Source organism: Macrotis lagotis, chromosome 1 (genome assembly GCF_037893015.1).
Source record: "Macrotis lagotis isolate mMagLag1 chromosome 1, bilby.v1.9.chrom.fasta, whole genome shotgun sequence".
Taxonomy (NCBI): Eukaryota; Metazoa; Chordata; class Mammalia; order Peramelemorphia; family Peramelidae; genus Macrotis; species Macrotis lagotis.
Window position 1 is genome coordinate 48,837,039 of NC_133658.1, and position 21,922 is coordinate 48,858,960.

At 41.4% G+C, this 21,922-nt stretch overlaps 1 protein-coding gene across 1 annotated transcript in view; it reads right to left on the minus strand.

The window, feature by feature from the left end:
- The window catches only part of WWP2 (WW domain containing E3 ubiquitin protein ligase 2), a 127,077-nt gene that overhangs the window by 72,615 nt on the left and 32,540 nt on the right, over positions 1-21,922 (minus strand). Inside the window, exons 5-6 of the mRNA XM_074200295.1 lie at positions 18,696-18,833; positions 16,598-16,694 (exon numbers count right to left, since the gene is read on the minus strand). Coding sequence (XP_074056396.1) covers positions 16,598-16,694; positions 18,696-18,833 — 235 coding nt within the window. The remainder of the gene's footprint in view (positions 1-16,597; positions 16,695-18,695; positions 18,834-21,922) is intronic.

Sequence of the window (21,922 nt, forward strand, 5' to 3'; positions counted from 1 at the left end):
ATAGGCCCATTCCAGACATCCTACTCATAATTTATGATTCCTTTCCACACCCTGCCTCCAGACTGCCAACCTCACAAATGACAGACAAGGCAAAAATAAATGTTTGTCAAGTCCACAGCAAGTTTCAGGAAGACAAAAGGATTGTAGTTTTTTTGCTCTAATCAGGAGTGTAGAGCAGTCCTATCTGGCAAGGCTGATTTCCAGAACTTAAAAACTTAAATTTCAGAGTCACATAAAACCTAAGCCAACAATACTGGCACTGCATAAAAATGAGCCAACTTCTACACCACCCTGGGGGAAAGGGCCAGGCAAGGCAGCCCTAGTTCAGGGAAAAATATATTTTCTACTTCAGTTCTAACCCTAAGCTCATGAGAACAAGTTTCAATGGCTTTGAGGTATCATGAACAGAGAGCGCAACATATCCTGTGACTCGTGCTTTGCTCCCATCCCAAATCAAATGCTTAGGATGTACTGTGCCCTTCAGACTCCTACTAGGACCCTGAGAAAGAAAGACACACAGCCACAGCTCGGTGGGGCAGCCCTGAATGAAATCTCTATGGATGCCTCTGTAGGGAGATTCAGCAGCATGGAACTGAAGCAAGGGGAATATAACTGATGTCCCCAGGAGCCCAAACAGGGCACACGGAATCTTAAGAAGGCCTTTAAGAAAGACACCAAGGCTAAAAGGGACCCAAGTGTCTGCCAACCCAGTCCAACCCAGTCCCTCTCCAAGCACCAGTCAAGAAAAAGATTAAAACAAAACACCAACCACAGTGACAAACAAGTTAAGACAGGCGGGTTTGATTTGAAACATGAGCATGGATGTGTTCAACGGGATGTCAAACTGAGCCTCCAAAGGCCTTGAAAGAGTTCTGCAATAAAACACAGCCTGCACACAAGACCTGGAGAGCATGCCAACAGGGTCTAGATACCCAAGAACATTGAGCAGGATAGGGACAATTCAGTCAACTCCCATTTCAGCTCTGGCAAATGAGGGGATGGAGAGAAAACTTAAAGCAGACTTAGGAAAAAAGATCATTGCCCCATCCAGAGTAGGAATATACAGAAATAACCTGCAAAGAATCCCCTAAAGTTCTGGATACCAGCAAATGCAAATGCAAATTCAAATACTAGGATATGAACACAAAATAAATTTGAAAAAAGAATTTACCTCAAGACAATTTGGCTTCCATCCACTCATAAGAATAACCATCAGCTGAGTTCCCCACTCATTCATTGAGAACTGAATTTCAAAAAGTTATTTTTAAATCACAAAGTACACCCCAAAGGAGCCCATCCAAAAGCCTTCTGAGCAGGAGTCGGGAAGGATGCAGGCCACTGGCTGCAGAATTCCACACGCAGTATCAGCATCATCAGCAAAATCGAAAGTAGCATCAGCACCCTAAGACAAAGGCAAGGCAAAAAGGCCTGACCATGGGGGAGCCAATCATGTGCAGTTATTCTGGAGATGGATAATATAAAAATGCCATCTCCAAAATCACCTCAAATTCATCCAATAGATATCTTGTTTAGACAGTTGTTGGCATGGTATGTCCCCCAATAGAAAGGGAGCTCCCTGAGGACAGGGGCTGCTTCACAATTGATCAGTAAAGAATGACTAAGTGACTCCATTGGGCCAGGCGCAGAACAAAGAGGCAACAGAGAGCTCCAGCCCTAAGGAGCTTACTATATAGTGGGAAAGACGACATGCAAACAAAAGTAGACAAAGCAAGCTACAGACACAAGATTCATAGGAAATAATTAGAAGAGAAAAGGCACTGGCATAAAGAGTGGCTCAGCAAGGCATCCTGGGACTTAAAGGAGGTCAGAATGGAGGAGGGAAGGAGGAAGGAGAATATTCTAGGCATGGAGAACAAGCCAGAGAAAATATCTAAGACTGGAAAAGTAGAAGGTTATGAAAGGCTTTGAATGCCAAAGAGTTTTGTATTGCATCCTAGAGGAAATTGGAGCCCCTGGAATTGGGGGTGGCATCATCAGATTTGTACTTTAGGAAAATCACTTGAGTGGCTAAATGGAGGATGAACTGAAGTGGGGAAAGACATGAGGCCAGTCGACTCTCCAATGCAGACACAAGGGCATGCACCAGAGTGGGGGCAGTGTCATAAAAGAAAAGGGGCACATTCTAGAGATGTTCTTGGCAAGAGTTTGGATATGAGATAGTGATGAATCCAGGATGACTTGAGGTTGTGAGCCTGAGGGATGGGAGGATAATGTTGCCTTTTACATTCAAAGAGAATGTGGGAGGGGGAAGAGGATTTGGGAGAAAGCTAATGAGTTCAGTTTTGGAGATAGTTTAAAATATCTACCGAACATCCAGTCTGAGATGTTTGAAAGGCATGTGGATATGTGAGACTGGAGACTGGGGCAGGATATGTTAATTTCAGAGTCATCAGTACAGAAATAATAATTATATTCATGGGAGCTAATGTCTCTTCATGTAAAATGATATAGATGGTCTAGATAGCTCTATAGTTTTGGTCTTATAAATGTATTATGCTCAATTAGAAAAAAAAAAAGAAAACACCTACTTTGTTTTAAAATCTACAATATTCTATCTAGTCAGGCAATGGTTTACCTACCAGAAAGTGTACCTTCTTTTAAAAAATCTGAATCAGGAAGACAGAGCTAGGACCTAAGTTAAGATATAAATCACAAACTAAAAGACACTTGTAATCCAAGAATAATAGTTCCTTTTTTGAAAATGTTAGATATCTTTCTTAAGCTTTATTGAAAACTTCAAAACTAAATTGTCCCCAAACCATTTACAGGTAATACACAAAGACCAGCATAAATACCCTGCAATGCCATAGCATTTATATTTTTAGAGTTAGAATCATTTAGCCCATCATTGTTTCTTCTCTTCTCAGATCTATTATTAGCCTTAAGTCATCCCCACCTTTTTAGTCTCTTATCTCCAGTTGTCTACTGGATGTCTCAAAGAGAAAGTTTCATGGGCATCTTCAACTCAAAATGTCCAAAACTGAACTCATCTTTACCCCAGTCACTTCCCTCTTTCTAATTTCTTTATTTCTGTCCAGGATATGACCAATTTTCCAGTCATCCAGGTTCAAAACAAAGGTCAAATTCTACTACTCACTCTCATTTCTACCTCCTACCTAACAACTCACATATGCCTGATTTCTCTTCTCCGACAATGCCACCATGCTGATACAGACCCTTGGCCTCTCTTGCCTGTTAATACAATAAAAGCCTGCTAGTTGGCCTTCCATCCCCAAGTCTTTCCCAACTCCAGTCCAACCTTCGTTCAGCTATTAAATGGACTTTAAGGCAGAAAGTTTCCTTGACTTTCTCAGGAATGAGTCTAATGTCACACACACACACACACACACACACACACACATATTTAATTCTAGAGTTGATAAGGAACCACTGGAGTTTATCATGTCCCACCACCTCCCCTCCAAGGCAATAAGAGTAGACTTGACCTTTAGGAAAATCACTTTGGCAGCTGTGTGGAGAACAGATTACTGCGGGTAGAGATGAGGCACAAAGAACAATTAGAAGGCTGTTGCAAGAGAGAGAGAGGTAATGAGGGTCTGATCTCTGAGCTAAGGAAGTATCATATTTCCACATGTATAAGACACCCTTTTCTGAAAAATTTGGGGTCTAAAAACTGGGACCATCTTAGTGGTTGTAGTTCTTTTACTTGCATTTCCCACTTTTTTCATGCTTGTCTTTGTGCTCATTTTTTCACATTTGTTGCTGGTATATAAGGTAATATTATGCCATGTTCTGCCCAGAAATGGTTGAGAAAAGGTTTTCATACAATACTGAATTCAAGTTAAAAGTGATACAATTTGGGGTGGAGCCAAGATGGTGACAAGAGTGGATCATGTCTTAGGTGCTCTCTCATAAATCTTCAAAACTAAGGACTTTAACTAAATTTTTGGGAGACAGAACCCACAAAGGGACCCAGTGAGGCAGTTCTCCTACTCAAGGTAACCTGGAAAAAAGCAGAAAGGCTCTGCTCCCCGGGTTCGGAGGGAAGGCCACCAGAGCAAAAGAACTTTAGCCTCCCAGAGCAAACCCCAGGGTGCTGGGAGCCATGGCTCACAGCAGCGGGGAGTTACCTGACCTACGCCCCGGGGAGCACCAGGCACAAATTGGGGGAACAGCAGGGGGACCTCTGCCAGAGCGAGCACGTGGAGCCCAGCCCTCAGGGCACACAGCCAGCAGCTTGGACACTGCATTCCAGATCCAGGAAACAGAAGCAGGTGGAGCTGGTAAGCAGGAGCCCCCAAGCATGAGCCTATCGAACCCAGGGAGGGGAGTGAAGAGAGACTGCCGAGCTCTGTCCTCTGGCCCTGGAACAGGACTCTGGGGCTCTGACCACATTCAGATCCTGATCCCAGTCTAGGGCCCCCATAGAACAGGGCCCCCACCTCAGCCCTGTGGCAGAAGGAGGTGCTTATGGTCATTCACAGACCAGGAGGGAGGACAGAGCCTCCACACTGAGACCCTTGTGGGAGTGTCCCAAAAACTCAGGAAGCACCCCAAAACCAGGCCCAGGCTGGGAAAATGAGCAAGGAGAGAAACAAGAGGAAGACCATTGAGAAACATTTTGCCTGTGAGCCCAAGAAGGATCAAAACACTCAGTCTGAAGATGAGGAAGCACAAGCTCCTGCATCTAAAGATTCCAAGAAAAACAGAAAGTGGGTTCAGGCTATGACAGAGCTCAAAAAAGACTTTGAAAATCAAATGAGGGAGTTAGAAGAAAAACTGGGAAAAGAAATGAGAGATGCAGGAAAAACATGAAAACAAAGTTAGCAGCTTAGTAAAGGAAATCCAAAGAAATGCTGAAGGAAACAGCATGTTAAAAACCAGCTTAGGCCAAATGGATAAAACAGTTCAAAAAGTTATTGAGAAGAATGCTTTAAAAAGTAGAATTCATCAGATGGAAAAAAGAGTTAAGAAAACTCTCTGAGGAGAACAAATCCTTCAGACAAAGAACAGAACTCAGGGAGACTGAATTTATGAGAAATCAGGACTCAATACTTCAAAACCAAAAGAATGAAAAATTAGAAGAAAATGTGAAACATCTCACTGAAAAAAACAACTGATATGGAAAACAGATTTAGGAAAGATAATTTAAAAATTATTGGAATACCTTGAAAGTCATGATCAGGAAAAGAGCCTTGACATCATTTTCAAAGAATGACTACAGAAATATTGCCCTGATATTCTAGAAGCAGAGGGCAAAATAGAAATGGAGAGAATCCACCGATCCCCCCAAGAAAGAGATCTCAAAAAACCAACCCCTAGGAATATTATAGCCAAGTTCCAGAACTCCCAAGTCAAAGAGAAAATATTACAAGCAGCCAGAAGGACACAGTTCAAATATTGTGGAGCTGCAGTCAGGATCTCACAGGACTTAGCAGCAGTGTTTTTTGGTTCTGCTCATCTCACTTGGCATCAGTTCATGCAAATCCCTCCAGGCTTCCCTGAATTCCCATCCCTCCTGGTTTCTAATAGAACAATAGTGTTCCATACATATTACCACAGTTTGCTAAGCCATTCCCCAATTGAAGGACATTTACTTGATTTCCAATTCTTTGCCAGCACAAACAGGGCTGCTATGAGTATTTTTGTACAAGTGATGTTTTTACCCTTTTTCATCATCTCTTCAGGGTATAGACCGAAGAGTGGTATGCTGGATCAAAGGGTATGCACATTTTTTTTTACAAATAATTTTTTTATACATTAATAAAATATTCTTGTTTAAGAGTAAACAAAATACTCCCCCCCCAAAAAAAATATAGACTCGCTTGAGCAATAAAGGGGAGAGAAAAAATTAAAATAAAAAAATAATAGTAATAATTGTAGGTATGGTCAGGTGGCACAATGAATGGAGCACCAGCCCTGGAGCCAGGAGCACCTGAGCCCATATCCAGCCCCATACACCCAACAATCACCCAGCCATGTGACATGCAAGCCACCCCAACCCCACTGCCCTGCAACCCCCCCCCAAAAAAAGACCCAAAATAAAATAAAATAGTAATAATAGTAGGGGTGGCTGGGTGGCAGACAGAGCATTGGCCCTTGAGCCAGGAGCACCCGGGTCCAAATCTGGCCTCAGACACCCAACGATCCCCCAAAAAATAATAATAATAAAAAATGTGCTTCAGTCTCTGTTCCAACACCAGCAACTCTGTCATGGGTGGATCACATTCTTTATGATAAGTCCATCACAAAAGTTACTTCCATATTTTTCCAACATTGCCATTGCTGATCGCAACTCCCTCCTTTCTTATTTCTCCACTACCATGTACTATATTTTCTCTCTCCTTTCACTGTGACTCTGCTGTAGGGTCGCTGAGTGGCGCAGCAGACAGATCCTTGGTCCTGGGGCCAAGAGGCCCTGAGCCCCCATACCACCCCTTAGGCCCAGCATCCACCTGGCCCTATGGTCCTGGACAGGCCATCCAATCCCAGCCCATTGCAAGAAGTAAAAAAGAAAATGTGTTATATCTGACCACTCTCCCCCCATGGTCTGTCCTCTCCTCCATCTCTCACATCCCCCTCTTCCCTGTCCCCGCCTTCTTACTCCAGATGTCTATACCCCATTGAGTATATATGCTGTTTCCTCCCCTAGCCACCTCTGATGAGAGTGAAGATTCCCTCATTTCCCCTTGTCTTCCCCCCTTCCATATCATTGCAATAGCTCTTCGTAATAAAGAAACATCTTATTATATGAGATATCTTGGCCTATTCCCCCTCTCCTTTTTCTTTCTCCCATTACATTTCCCTTTTGTCTGTTGACTCCATTTTTTTTTTTAGGTATTGACTCCATTTTTATACCATATTTTATCTTCAAATTCAGCTTTCTCCTGTGCTTCATCTATAAAAGCTCTTTCTACCTGTTCTATTAACTGAGAAGGTTCATATGAGTATTATCAGTGTCATTTTTCTATGCAGGAATACATGCAGTTCATCATCATTTAGTCCCTCATATTTTCCCCTTCTCCTCCAATCTCTATGTTTCACCTGAGTCCTGTATCTGAAGATCAAACCTTCTGTTCAGCTATGGCTATTCCAACAGGAACATTTGAAATTCCCCTGGTTCATTGAAAGTCCATATATTTTCCTGGAACAGGATGTTCAGTTTTGCTGGGTAGTTGATTCTCAGTTGCATTCCAAGCTCTTTTGCCTTCCTGGTATATTCTATTCCAAGCCTATGAGCTTTTAATGTAGTTGCTGCTAAGTCCTGTGTGATCCCAACTGCAGCTCCATGGTATTTGAATTGTGTCCTTCTGGCTGCTTATAATATTTTCTCTTTGGCTTGGGAGTTCTGGAACTTGGCTAGAATATTCCTAGGGGTTGGTTTTTCTGGATCTCTTCCTCGGGGGGATCGGTGAATTCTCTCCATTTCTATTTTGCCCTCTGCTTCTAGAATATCAGGGCAATTTTCCTGTAGTCATTCTTTGAAAATGATGTCAAGGCTCTTTTCCTGATCATGACTTTCAGGTATTCCAATAATTTTTAAATTATCTTTCCTAAATCTGTTTTCCATATCAGTTGTTTTTTCAATGAGATATTTCACATTTTCTTTTAATTTTTCATTCTTTTGTTTTTGAAGTATTGAGTCCTGATTTCTCATAAATTCAGTCTCCCTGAGTTCTATTCTTTGAAGGATTTGTTTTCCTCAGAGAGTTTTCTTATCTCTTTTTCCATCTGGCGAATTCTGCTTTTTAAAGCATTCTTCTCCTCAATAACTTTTTGAACTGTTTTATCCATTTGGCCTAAGCTGGTTTTTAACATGCTTTTTCTTCAGCATTTCTTTGGATTTCCTTGACTAAGCTGCTAACTTTGTTTTCATGTTTTTCCTGCATTTCTCATTTCTTTTCCCAGTTTTTCTTCTAACTCCCTCATTTGATTTTCAAAGTCTTTTTTGAGCTCTGTCATAGCCTGAGCCCAATTTCTGTTTTCCTTGGAGTCTTTAGATGCAGGAGCTTGTGCTTCCTCATCTTCAGACTGAGTGTTTTGATCCTTCTTGAGCTCACAGGCAAAATATTTCTTAATGATGTTCCTCTTGTTTCTCTGCTTGCTCATTTTCCCAGCCTAAGCCTGTTTTGGGGGTGCTTCCTGAGCTTTTGGGACACTCCCACAAGGGTCTCAGTGTGTGAGGCTCTGTCCTCCCTCCTGGTCTGTGAATGACCATAAGCACCTCCCTCTGCCACGGGGCTGGGGGGGGGGGCTGTTCTATGGGGGGGCCTAGACTGGGATCAGGATCTGAATGTGGTCAGAGCCCCAGAGTCCTGTTCCAGGGCCAGAGGACAGAGCTCTGCAGTCTGTCTCTTCACTCCCCTCCCTGGGTTCGATGGGCTCATGCTTGGGGGCTCCTGCTTACCAGCTCCACCTGCTTCTGTTTCCTGGATCTGGAATGCAGTGTCCAAGCTGCTGGCTGTGTGCCCTGAGGGTTGGGCTCCACGTGCTCGCTCTGGCAGAGGTCCCCCCGCTGTTCCCCCAATTTGTGCCTGGTGCTCCCTGGGGCATAGGTCAGGTAACTCCCCTGCTGCTGTGAGCCATGGCTCCCAGCTCCCTGGGGCTGCCTCTGGGAGGCTGAAGTTCTTTCACTCTGGTGGGCCGCCCCTCCGACCCCGGAGAGCAGAGTCTTTCTGCTCTTTTCCAGGTTACCTTGATTAGGAGAACTGCCTCACTGGGTTCCTCTATGGGTTCCGTCTCTCAAAAATTTAGTTAAGAGTTCTTAGTTTAGAAGTTTTATGAGAGAGCACCTAAGAGAGGATCCTCTCTTGTCACCATCTTGGCTCCCTACTCTCAAATTCTTCACCCCCTTGTCTTGTTGGTTCTCTTGCCTTGCTTAACTGCATCCAGGGATGAAGAAGAGTTTGAGGAATGTTAGAGTTCTTGAACATGGAAGTGGAACACTTGAATTCATCAGTTATGACCATCACTGTACATAGTTGGTGGGGAACTTTTTTCCTGCCAAGGGTCATTTGGATATTTATAACATCATTCATGAGCCATATTTGGTCAAACATTTAATTTACCCCTAAACAGTTCCCAGATTTATTGAATTTTGAGTCCCACCTGAAGTTGCCTTGGCAGTGACAGACCATAGATGGCCTTCAGGCCAAATGTTCCCCAGCACTGTGGTAGAGTAAGGTTCCAAGAGCTAAGTTACAATAGTTAGTGAAAAGTGTCAAATTGACACACTACGCCATTCAAAAATATCACCCTCTTTAAAAAGATTATCCTACTACTTTGTAGGCTGTCATACTCTCTAGTCTAGTCATTGCCCACATATGATTTAATAAAACATTTTTTCAACATCTTTTATTTAGGAAGAGATTTCACCTGAAATTTCCATCTTTTACCTGTAGTTTTCTAGTGTTGAAAAATTCCATGCTATAGAACTTAAATACTGATTCATTATGTATTAGTTGGAAGAAAGGGCCTCTCTCTTTTCTTAAATGTCCCTCTTATACTTTACTCTGGCCTAGATCCTTCATTTACTACTCACAATCAGGAATATATTCTAACTCACTGCTAGGATCACTAATGTCATTGAATCATTTTGGGGTGTAATCTCCTCCCCTAATGCAAGAGGCTAGATTATGACATACTGATCTGTGTTACAGATATTGATGGCTCCATGTCTCATCTCCTCTGCCACAGTAAAGTTCTTCAAAGAGCTTCAATGAGCACCTTAAATGGTGTCCAACACCAAGCTTACAGACAGCTGTCCAATGAATGCATTAAGCAAACCCCACAATAGCTGGCATCAAGGCCAGCTGCTCAGACCAGCCAAAGCCAGAACATGAGATATGGAAAGCAATCAAAAAGCATTTATGAAATCTTTACTATTCTGCAAGCACTATGCTCAGGGTGCTACAAAGAAATAAACCATGGGCCCTGACCACAAGCAATTCACATTCAAATACAAGAAAACAAGAAGGTTAGGTAGAGCAGATGGAAGGTAATCCAGGAGGAAATGGCATCTGCAGCTGGGGGAAACAAAAGAGCCTCCTGCACAAAGTAGAATTTTCTGAAGGAAGCAGGGGTAAAAAGAGAGAGTGACTCAGGAATGGGGTTAGCCTGTGCAGAGAAACAAAGATGGGTGTTGCCTGGGTAAGGTACAGCATCCAGCCCAGTATAGCTGGCATCACTGGTATCTCTACCATGCTCTATAAATTTATTTCTCTTCTTATACTTTGTTACTCCTCAATAATAAAAATGAAGCTTTAAACAGAACATACATAAAAGATATTGGATGGGAACCACAACATAGAAAAAAATAAACAGATAGCAAATTCCACTTCAAGCTAACTGAGTAGACCGCCATCTCTAAATAATGGATGTTCCCAACACAACAGCCTTGGCTGCTTCCACATCAGGTCAAGGAGAGGGGACAAGCAGTCAATGAAAGAAAGATAAATGGTCAAAGGGTAAGAACAGGCAGTTTTCAAATTAAGAAATTAAAGCTATATATAATCCTATCAAAAAATGCTCCATGGGGTGGCTAGGTGGCGCAGTGGATAAAGCACCGGCTCTGGAGTCAGGAGTACCTGGGTTCAAATCCAGTCTCAAACACTTAATAATTACCTAGTGTGGCCTTGGGCAAGCCACTTAACCCCATTTGCCTTGCAAAAACCTAAAAAAAAAAAAAAACAAAAACAAAAAAATGCTCCAAATCATTATTGATTAGAGAAATGCAAATTAAAACAACTATGAGGCACCAACTCATATCTACCAGATTGGCTAAAATGAAAAAAAGGGAAAATGATCAATGTTGGAGAGGTCGTAGGAAGACTGGAACATTAAGGCACTACTGGTGGAGTTGTGAACTAATTCAATCATTCTGGTGAGCAATATGGAACTATGCCCTAAGAGTAATAAAACAGATCATGCCCTTTGACCATGAGTGGGATAAGGCCTGAGATTTCTTCAGTAGAATATTATAGATTAGAAATAGTTGATCTGTGTGTTATATCTCTTCTGCCCCTCCTCCCCGACAAGCAACTTCTGGGGTATCATGACTGAAGTGTAAAGAGTCAACTGACCCTGTTTTATCTGTTGAAGTCTAGATGTCCATTCATTCCTCCAGGATGGAGGGGTAATCCTGTCTCTGTTTGAATTATATGCTTTTTTCTTTAGATTAGTTTACCCGTTTAGACTGTGAAGACCACATTCTTCACTAAAGAGGATGGAGGGGATTGAGTTAGGATATATAACCCTTAGGGTCTTTTGTCCCTGTGCCTCATTCTCCATCTTTAAAGCTGAGTGGGGTCCTCTTCTCGAGAATCGAATAGCTTTTTTCCTTCATACCTTGAGAAATTGCCAAAATTTATTTAAGTGGTTACATTCATCCCATACAACCAGCACTACCAATCCTAGGCCTACATCCAGAAGAAATCATAAAAAATGGATAAAGTCTCACATGTTCAAAAATAGCTGTAGCAGCCCTTTTTGTAGTGGTAAAGAATTGGAAATAGAGGGGAATGTCCATCAATTGGGGAATGGCTGAACAAGTTACAGTATATGAACATTATGGAGTACTACTGTTCTCTAAGAAACTATGATTGGAGGGACTTTAGAGAAGCATAGAAAGAATTACAGGAACTGATGCTGAGAGAAGGAGCAGAAGCAAGAGAATATTGTACACATTAACAACAACATTGTGAGTGGATTGGCCTTGATGGATGCAGTTCCTCTCCCAGCAGTTCAGTGAGCTAGGAAAACCCTAGGAGACCCGCTATGGACAATGCTATTCCCACTCAGAGGGAAAAAGAACCCCCCAAAAAACTCAAAAAAAACAGGGAATCTGAATAGATACTATGTTTACTTTTTTAAAACTTGTCTCATGTTTTTTCCTTCCTATCCCAATGGTTTTCTTTCTTTCCCCTTAATCCTTATTTCTCATACACATGATTAATATATAAACATTAAACATAAATGTATAATGTACAACTTTTATCAGACTATTTGCTACTAAGGGGAGTGGGGTGGGAAGGGAGGGTAGTAGAAAAATGTGTATCTTATAAATATGCAAGTGGAGGAATGTTGAAAAACTTTCATAACATGCAATTGGAAAAATAAAATATCAATTTATAAAAAAAAAGAGACTTGAGTCCTGTATTCAGAGGCTTGGCTTCCATCTGTTCCTCTTTTCCTGCTTGTCCCAACCCTCCCCTTCTGTCTTCCCTTGATTTACTGAAATACTCCCAGTGGACTCACACCCAGCTCTAGTTTATTTTCCTTTCCATTCTGGGGCAGGCAGTCTGCAGATACAGTTGGCCAATTATTTAGAGATCTCCATATGTCTTTGGGGCTTTGTTCAAGTCTAGAATATTACGAGCCTATCAGATCCTCCAAGGTTACTACAGACAAAATGATTCGGTCAATATACTTAATACATTTTCATCAAAATAGAAACAAAAAAGAAAAAAATGATTATCTAGAAAACAAACAAATAAAAACTCATGGTAATATCATAACCAAGGGACTTTTCCCTCCTTATACTTTCCAAACGATATATAAAAATACCTTAAACAGGGAGTTCAAACTCAACGATCTGAATTTTACCAGCTTCTATAACTCCTACAATTCTCCCTCAGGAGATGGATGGTATGCATGGTTGCTGAGAATCAAAAAGGTTTTCTGCTAAGGAATCATTTAATAAAGATAGAAGACACTTGGGAAAATGCAGAACTGAACTGATTTGCTAAGATAATTTTGTCCTTGAATCTCCTTGCAACTTAAAACTTCCTGCGCCCAAGATAGCCTTAGGCCTAACAAAGGAGGGGGAAAAAAGTCTAAAATATCTGGTCAACTGATTATTTCACATGGTAATGGAAGCAAATCTTGGGTAGCTGAGAATTCAACCACTAATGAAAGGACCCCCAACGTCGTGGTTTTTTCACTCCAAAGCCTAGAATTTCACACTCATTTTCTAATGTCACAGAGATTCTGAAGAAGGCTGCCAGTATAAGCTTAGACTAGATTTGGATAATTTACCCTCTCCCTCCAGATATATTTCACTGCCTCTCCTCAGCTATCCTAAGATGTGATTTTGAGCTATTGTGTGTTTATGATATAAGCTTCACCAGCTTATATCCTTGCCCCTCCTCCAGAAAGTTTTCCCCAAACACTAGAAACCCACACTTCTTGTCCTTTCTTAAAACTCCTAAAATGTAAGAGTCCTGATCAAATAGGACCTTGTATTATTATTGAATCAATGTAAGGGACTTCTAAGAGAGTAAATTGTTCTGAAGATAAAGGTTCTCTCTTACATGCCTGCTGTAACCAGGATCAGAGCAACCCCACTATAGAAAAGTGGAAGCAATCTTCCCTGCTTCACCCCTAAATTAATTGACCTCAATACATGATTGATCATCCAGCTCCTGCATGAAGACTTTCAAGGAAGAAAAACTTAGTAATTTTCAATCCCTCTTTTCTTTTAATGAATAATTACAGACATGAAACATTTAGGGCTTACTGAGGAGCATGGCAGGGATTGTGCCAGTTGCCATACTCCATTATTTTTGCTTGGAATTCATTTACCCAATAACCTGTGAAAATATTTTATCTGAGATGCTATGCCTCACACAGAATACAATTATTAATGTAATAATATTATCTATGTGCAAATTTTGGGAAGCAGATGACAAACTGTGAAGCTATAGCAAGAGACCTGGATTTGGGGTCAGAGTACCTGGAATCTACCTACCACTATGTGACTATGATGGGGCACTTCACCTTTTAGGGCCTCAGTTTCCATATTTGTAAAATGAAGAATCTACAATCCTATTCTGGCCACAAAGCATCATTTCAGAGCTGCTGCAATGTGTCTCTCCTAGATAAACCAAAAGGTACACATTAGCCATTAGTGGGCCTGGAGAGTCCTCAGCTCTACAGTTTTGGAGAAAAGCACTGGGAGTACCTAAAAGGCAATGATTTCTTCAGCCCCCAAATCTCCCCTCTCAAATTTCCTAAGATCAGGAAGTATCCATCATCTTCTAAGTAATTAAATATTTCCACTGATTGTAAACCCTCAGTCTCTTCCCAAAATAATTCAAACCAAGGACATTGTTGGGACACCTCTGCATTGGCCTCCTCATGGGAAATCAGACAGAATCTATTCAGACAGTTCATGCACAGAATTCAGGGGAATCAGAGACAACCCCTCATGGACAAGAGATAATTCCCACTTGATAGGCAGGAGCTAGTTGCTGTCTGATGATTTCAGGTTTATGTGAACCTGAACCACTAAGACTAAATCCAATCTGAGATTATTAAACTGATACTGAATGAAGCATGGGGAGAGAAGGAAAGGATACCAGCACTTTGCCACTGTCCTGGTCAGGCATCTGTATTTCAATCTTGTCAGGGAGCCTGGCATGATTTAAGTCCCAGAAAAACCTGCCCCTCAGACAGAGAGAACTAAATATTTAGTCTGGGAGGTTGAGGACAGAAGCTAATCTTTCACTGTGCTCCAGGGGCAGGAGAGCAAAATGTTGTCATTGAAAAGGCAGAAGGTGAATTCCTTCTCCTCCCCACACTAGTCCATCTTAAATTCAAGGCCCCTTGGGCAATAATTCATCCTGTTTCAAGCTCCTGAATCTACAAGGTTCCCCACACTAATTATTGCATTAACTGCTACCATATGAGATAGCAACTATAAAATGTGGGGGAACTGACAGACCCAGAATAAGTTAGCCAAGCAGCATCTCCAAAATGGTTTTTCTGTGGGATGGTAGCACCCACCAAGCATACTCACAGAATGTTCAGATCACAAGGGTATCATAGCTAAGGCTTTCAAAGGATTACCTATAGAAAAATATTATTACCAGCCATACAATACAGCAATCTGGCCACCTACAAAGAACCCATATGGGGCTTTACAATGGATACAGAAATGACTTTGACCATCACAAAGTAATCAATATTTAACATCTAGACCATGAAAGGCTCCAAAATAGAACCATCTTTGTGATGGAATCCAGCAGATGTTTTAACTTCACTTTTAACCAAATATGATGTAGAGAAAGAATGTGTGCATGCATGCATGCATATTTGTGTGTTTTCCCTAAATCAATCTTTAAGAGAAATTCTGGTGACAAAGGTCAGATATGTAAATCTAAATGTGTTCAAGGCATTATAACAATTTACCCATCACCATTCCCTCCAAGTCTTGAGATAAAAAGAGGTATTAATTAACTGTCAACTAAAAAGAAAGTTTTCTAAACCAACAGAAATTTCAGAATATTTGTGGCTAGAGATAAGAAGAAAAACTGTCTCTCCCCTCCCAAACAGCTAGTTACCACTTTAGCCCGAGATCAGATCCAATCTTTTCCATTATGGATACCAATTAGCTCCTTTAGGTTAAAGTGAGATTTGCTAATGGTACCATTCATCTCAGTGCTGAAAGTTCAGGTTATTTATTCAGACTTTTTAAAAGTTATCTAACAAATCACTGCTAAATATGACTGTCATTTCTTTACAAACTCTGCAGATCACTTCATCTCATCTCATCCAAGGAATAAAAAAAAAAGATGTCTTCTATGACAACATACATAATCAAACCAAGCAGTCCAGTCTTTCCTTCCCACCCTCTTCTCAATTATAAAAATGCCAAATCACTTCAACTCATCAACCTGCAAAACCAGTCTGGTTCACTATGGTCTACTGAGATGGTTGGAATAACACTGCCAAAAGTCATGCCTGTTGCATGGAAGTCACACAGACACAAGCAATCATTATTTTTGCTTTTAAAAGTCTACTGCTTCTCAGCATTTCTGCTTCAGGAAAATTTTGCCCAAATTTACCAAGACTAATGGAGACTCTACCAGTCAATTCATCAGCTGCTCCCTGAGGAGTATACCAGACTGCCACTGTGAGATGACTCTTTCCCTTCAAGTGCCTGGAGACTTTGTACACTAGAATGGAGGCCAGGCAGTCCCCACCCCCATCTCTTTGCATCAATAGAGTCATAAGAGCTCCTCTTTGCCCAATAACTGTTGCCATGGGAATGCTCTTTCACTATGAACACAAGGATAAAATGGAAATTTCGCTAAGAAAAAAAAAATGAAGTTACTTATGAAGGGAGCAACAAGACATATTCAGACACAGTCTCCAAAGAGTTTTAAAAGGGACGGTGTAACATGGGCACCTGATGGAAGTAGTAAGGGCTAGGTGGCGCAGTAGATAAAGCACTGACCCTGGAGTCAGGAGTATCTGAGTTCAAATCCGACCTCAGATACTTAATAATTACCTAGCTGTGTGGCCTTGGGCAAGCCACTTAACCCCATTGCCTTGCAAAAAAAAAAAAAAAAACAACCTAAAAAAAAAGATTTCCTCTATGCCCTTCCACAAATTTGGTCACACAGAACAATAAACTCTGCCAACCACTATCCTTACCCCAATAAGTCTAAACTCCTGCCTTTCCAAAGATTATTAAGATTATTGGGAATTTCTGAAAGCCTTCCTATGTAAAGTGTCTCTTAGTTATTTCCCAACATCTTTCAATAATGCCAAAAATGTCCTCTACTTTGGGTGCTCCAGATGCTATGGATGCTGAGGGGTTAGAAAACCATACCTGGATCTACCTCCAAAGCAGTTCGTACTGGGTGGCTGGTGTCGTGCTTCAGTTGGAGGAACTGTCCCACTGGGCTCTCTCCCAGGTAACTGTGCTCCTGAATGGGTAAATCCACACAAAGAGAACAGAAAAATTAGACGTTTTGTCTCTGCAGCACAGTTAGCCCCCCCCCCCACCCACTCCCAGTGGCTGACAGAACCCTGGTTTGCACAATAAAGGCAATACCAGATATTGGAACACAAGCACCCTAGCAGGCTATAGCCATTGGGAGAGAAAACCCATGAAGAAAGAAACAAGAAGAAAAAGAGCTGTGAGACTAAACCAGTAACATGCACACAAATCCTAGGAAACTATCCAATGTAAGTGCTAATTTGCTGTAAACCTTCCTAGCAGGTCTCAGGAGGAAACTTGGTGGCAAAATGGCAGAGTACTACACTTGGAGTGAGAAAGCCCTGAGTTCAAATCAAACATTTAATAACCATGGAAGCCTGGGCAAGGCCTCAACTTTTTATGTCCCAGTTTCCTTCTCTATAAAAGAGGTAGACTCAACTGGCAGTCTCTGAAGTTCTTCCAGTTCTAATCTATGCCCCTTGGTTTCAATTTTTTCACTTATAAGAGGGGAGAGATCTAGGAGGTTCCTTTCAGATCTAGCGTACTATCATTCTACGGTCTTATGCTGATTTTAGATATTTCAAGTATCTATGATTTCCTAAGGGTGAGTAATCCTTCCACTGATGAAGAATAAAACCTCTTGGCAACTCAGTAAATGAGTTGCTGTGGTCCACATAGTGATGTGTGTCTTCACCCTTAGCTGGAAGGGGCCATGGCCACCAGAGATATTCTTGATCACAGACAGCTCAGAACCTTTCCCCTTGAGAGATCCCACCCCCAAGTCTGAGACTACTGTACTTAGATGGAGAATTATAATGGAAGATCAGAAAGTGAGGAGGTGTCTAAGAGAGCACAAGAGAAAATGACATGTGGGGCAAGCTCCCCTGAGATCCCAATCATTGGACCCCAAGTGGCCAATCCCCCTGTTTAGCAGATCCTTACCGGTTCCAAAGCAGGAACCTTTCAACCTAGTGAATGAAGGTCAAGTTGGGAACATGTTTATCTGTCCCTCGTCACCATGTTCTGCCTCCTTATTCTAGAGTCAAGATACCAATTTTGCCTCCTTTATCCTACAAAGAACTTCTCTGGAACGTGGAAAGCAATATGGTAAGACTTCAGGCAATGAGACATTTAGTAAGGGAAGTATGAGGAAACTTAACCCATTTCAGGAGCCAGATTTAATGATATAATTTCTTTCTGAATCCAAAGGATCCAATTTCATGCTGGACTAAATGATTACCTTCTCAGCTCTAAAAACTGTAGTAAAAAATGTCCTTCTCTCCTGGTTCTAAGCATGTTGTACTAGATTTGTATACTACGGACAGCCAGAATGTTGCACTCTGGTATCCATGAAACATTACCCAACAAGCCAGAAGAAGGCCTTGAGTATGTCACATGGATTCTCTATGAAGGAATTAGAGAAAGAAAAAGAAAAGAACTACTCAGGATGAGTGAACCAGGAGAGGCCATGCTGAGGAGATCCAGAATACATTAATGTACTGAAGTTTATAAGTAGCTGTAGTATAGATGAATCCATCTCCAAAGAACATGTCTTCTCACACAATACACCCTCAAATCTGTCTATCAGGCCTAAGCACGGAAGGAAGAAGAAAAATGAGTAAGAGGAAGCATCCATTTCCAAGATTCCCTGGGACTGAATATAGCTCACTGCTTTTGTTACTAAACCAAAGAGCAAACATTTCCTTTTCAATTTTATTTTCATCTTCAATCAAGTAAATCCTGGGGAAACCAGATTAAAGGAGGCCAAATTCATGACTTAAGACATAAAACTTGAGATCAGAAAACCTAGATGCTCTGGTACCTTTCACCCAAACAGGAACCAAAAACATGTTCTGGATGAGGACTGACTGAGAGGCACAGAGAATGAGGCTTCCTGGTGCTGAACCAAACTCGGAGCACCTCCCCCGCTCCCAGGTCTCAAGTCCTGCCACTCCCCGTTTCAGGCACCACCATGTGCAGTACTCACCGTCTATCACGGCATTGCCATTAGGCACACTTCCCAGATCAACAGTTGGCCCGTCCAGGAAAATTGTCAGCTCACCGCCTGAGACAACGCTGCCTTTGTTCTCTGTCTGCAGGTTCAGGGTCAGCTGCGTGTTCTCCACTGTTGGATAGAGACAGCAATACAGACAGAACAAACCAATTTCACCATTAGTTCAAGTTTTTTCAATTGAAAAACCTCCCATTTTACTTACTCTCTCTCTTTTCTGTTTCAATTCTATCTTTCTCTTATAGACTCTAAAAGAAGGATTGGGAGCTAGGTAACATACTGGGGAAAAAAAAAGAAACCTTGAGAAAAGTTTCAAACAAAATCCACTGAGTCCACCTCAAGAGCAATGGCAAAACCACCCCACTCATGAAGTTTATTCCTTCCAGCTACAGAAGGAAATGAACATGATCAACTTCTCACTGGTTAAGTCTCATGAGAGGAGAGCAGTCCAGATTTTTGGCTCTGTGAGTAGGATGGAGAGGAGGGAAGCTCTTGAAATTAAGGAAGGAGAGTAACCCAGCCATCTGGCACACTCTGAAAATTCAAACTTATGAGTTGGGTCCAAAAGAGAGAGTGCTGGTGTCTTGTGGCAAATATACCTATACAAATCAACAAAATCTGCAAATGCAGCATTTAATTAAATGTCTTAAAACAGTTGTTCTTCAATTTTCAAAGAACACACCAACCAAGTTAATGGTGGCATGACTTGCACATTATGTTTATTATAGTGAGGGATTTGTTATATAAAGACACACTTCTCACTTGCCTTTTCCAGAACCATTACACCCCATGACCTGATAGGATAGAAAACAGGACTTTTGGTGATGGTCTGGATGCTGCGGGTGTCCTTGGCCTTTAAGAATGATTTCTCCTCATGTATCAGTGAAGCACCTCCAACAGTGCCAGCCAAAGCACCAGTATGTGATAACCGGCAACAAGAATAACGACTCACAGTATACAAGGCACCATGACATTTTAGCATAATAAATGCTCAGTCTTAATTCTTTTCCATTTCAGGAACTATTTAATTAGTACATATGTACTGTCCATGCAATTTTTTTAATGTTTTATATATTCTACTGATATTTTCAGCCACTATCACTTCTTGTAATAAGTTCCATAAATAATTTTCTAAGAAGCAGCACTTTTGTCTTAAAACAACCTATTTCTCCAACTTCAGTATCTACTAACTCCAAGTTAGACTGACAGTTTCCTTCCAACCCTCCTCTTTACTCCCTAAACTATTCTACTATATCTTCATCTATCTACTCCATAAAGGGAATTTCTTCTAACTTGTCAAGTCTAGGGGAGTTTATGTAGGTTCCCTCCTTAAGGTGCAGCACCTATATACACAAAGAGGATAAAACAATGTTGTTCTGATTGTTTTCAATACACTTTTTGATGGTACCAAGCACTGTGATATCTATTTAAGTCTAAGGCCAAGCAAAAGTTTTTGAGGAACAGTCTATAAAAATTGCATAGATGTATTTCTTCTATATACTATCATCATCTTTTTTTTTTTTTTTTTTAGGTTTTTGCAAGGCAAATGGGGTTAAGTGGTTTGCCCAAGGCCACACAGCTAGGTGATTATTAAGTGTCTGAGACCGGATTTGAACCCAGGTACTCCTGACTCCAGGGCCGGTGCTTTATCCACTACGCCACCTAGCTGCCCCTATCATCATCTTCTAAACATCACATGGATGTAAGAATCTCTCCCTGCCATCTAGAATATCACATCTACTGATGGCCTCTCACCTGAGCCAAAGGGTTCCAGTTTTCAAAAAGCTGGCCTCAGCAGGCATACCAGTAAAGGGCCTGGGGAACAGACCTCTTCCTGGAAAGGCAGAGAGGTGGGGACAAGTAGGACAGAAGGGTGCCTACAGGTCCAGTGGCTGTATCAAGTTTCTTGCTTCATTGTTTTTCTTGGTCACAAGTAAAGGATCAATGGGAGAGGGAAAGGATGTGAAAGTAAAAATCATCATTGAAAGTTTGTCATTTTTTTTTAAAACAGCAATGACACTGGGCCAATTCTGCTGGCTCTGATATCTCATCAATTCTTCCTCGTTTTCCCACCATTTCTAGCCCAATTCATCCATCTCTTTCTCTCTGTCTCTCCGTCTCTCTCTCTCTCTCTCTCTCTCTCTCTCTCTCTCTCTCTCTCACACACACACACACACACACACACACACACACACAGAAACAACTGTACAATCCTGTGTAGTACATTTTATCTTCATTTCACTCAGGGACTATTTTTCTGTGTATTTTTTTTAACTACTGAGATTACAACCTTCCATTCTTCAACTTGCTTTACAGAAATAGCCACAGAGTCAAGGGAGCTATACAATACATAATGGGGCTAAGAGAAGGTGATTAGCTAATTGAATGACAGACTGGAGTACTCAGTGGAGCCGAGGAGGAGTGTGTGTGACTGGAAAATACAGCTTGGAACAGGAGTTCTAAACAGAAGCATTAGCCGTTCTCCCCCTCAAGCCCGGCAGGAAAGCTGACTCTACAGATGGCCTTTCTTCTCATGTACTCCTTCCTACTGTCTTCTAGTCCATTCCTTTAAATTATGAAAGTAATGCCAAGTGGTTATAAGTCATATACCTGATGGTATGGATGGGTCAGTCTCTGTCAAATCTTCTGACTGGGAGTGTCTCTGTCTAGCCACTTTGTATTATCAGCAGATACCACACAAAACAAAGTCCACATTGCTCCCTCAGTAATTACCAGAGGACACTCATTCTCTACTTTAAATAACTAATGTTTTACAGTCTCTGTCAAAGCATCTCAACTGTGACCCATAGATCTACTACCCTCCAATCCTAATCATGGGGCTTCTTTGGCAGAGGAGACTCATTTATGGAATGGCTGGAGGAAATCAGATACATTCAGAACAAAAAAGGGCATAAATACAAATGGAAATAACAAGCCAGCAGTAGAATTCAGTTACTGCCCAGAGTTTGAATTTATGTTGGCCTAGGACATCAGTACAGTTTGACTTCCTAAGTTAAAGGTTGGTGGTGGTAGTGATGGTTACCTTCAAGATGATCTTAGAAAAAGCAAAGCAAGATCAATAGACTGAAAATGATTTAATTACCCCTGCCATCTAGAATTAAGATGTCCTTCTCTATTCCCTTTCTTTCAGACCAATTATATAGTATATTGAGTAGCACAAAAAAAGAGAAAGCCATGAGCAA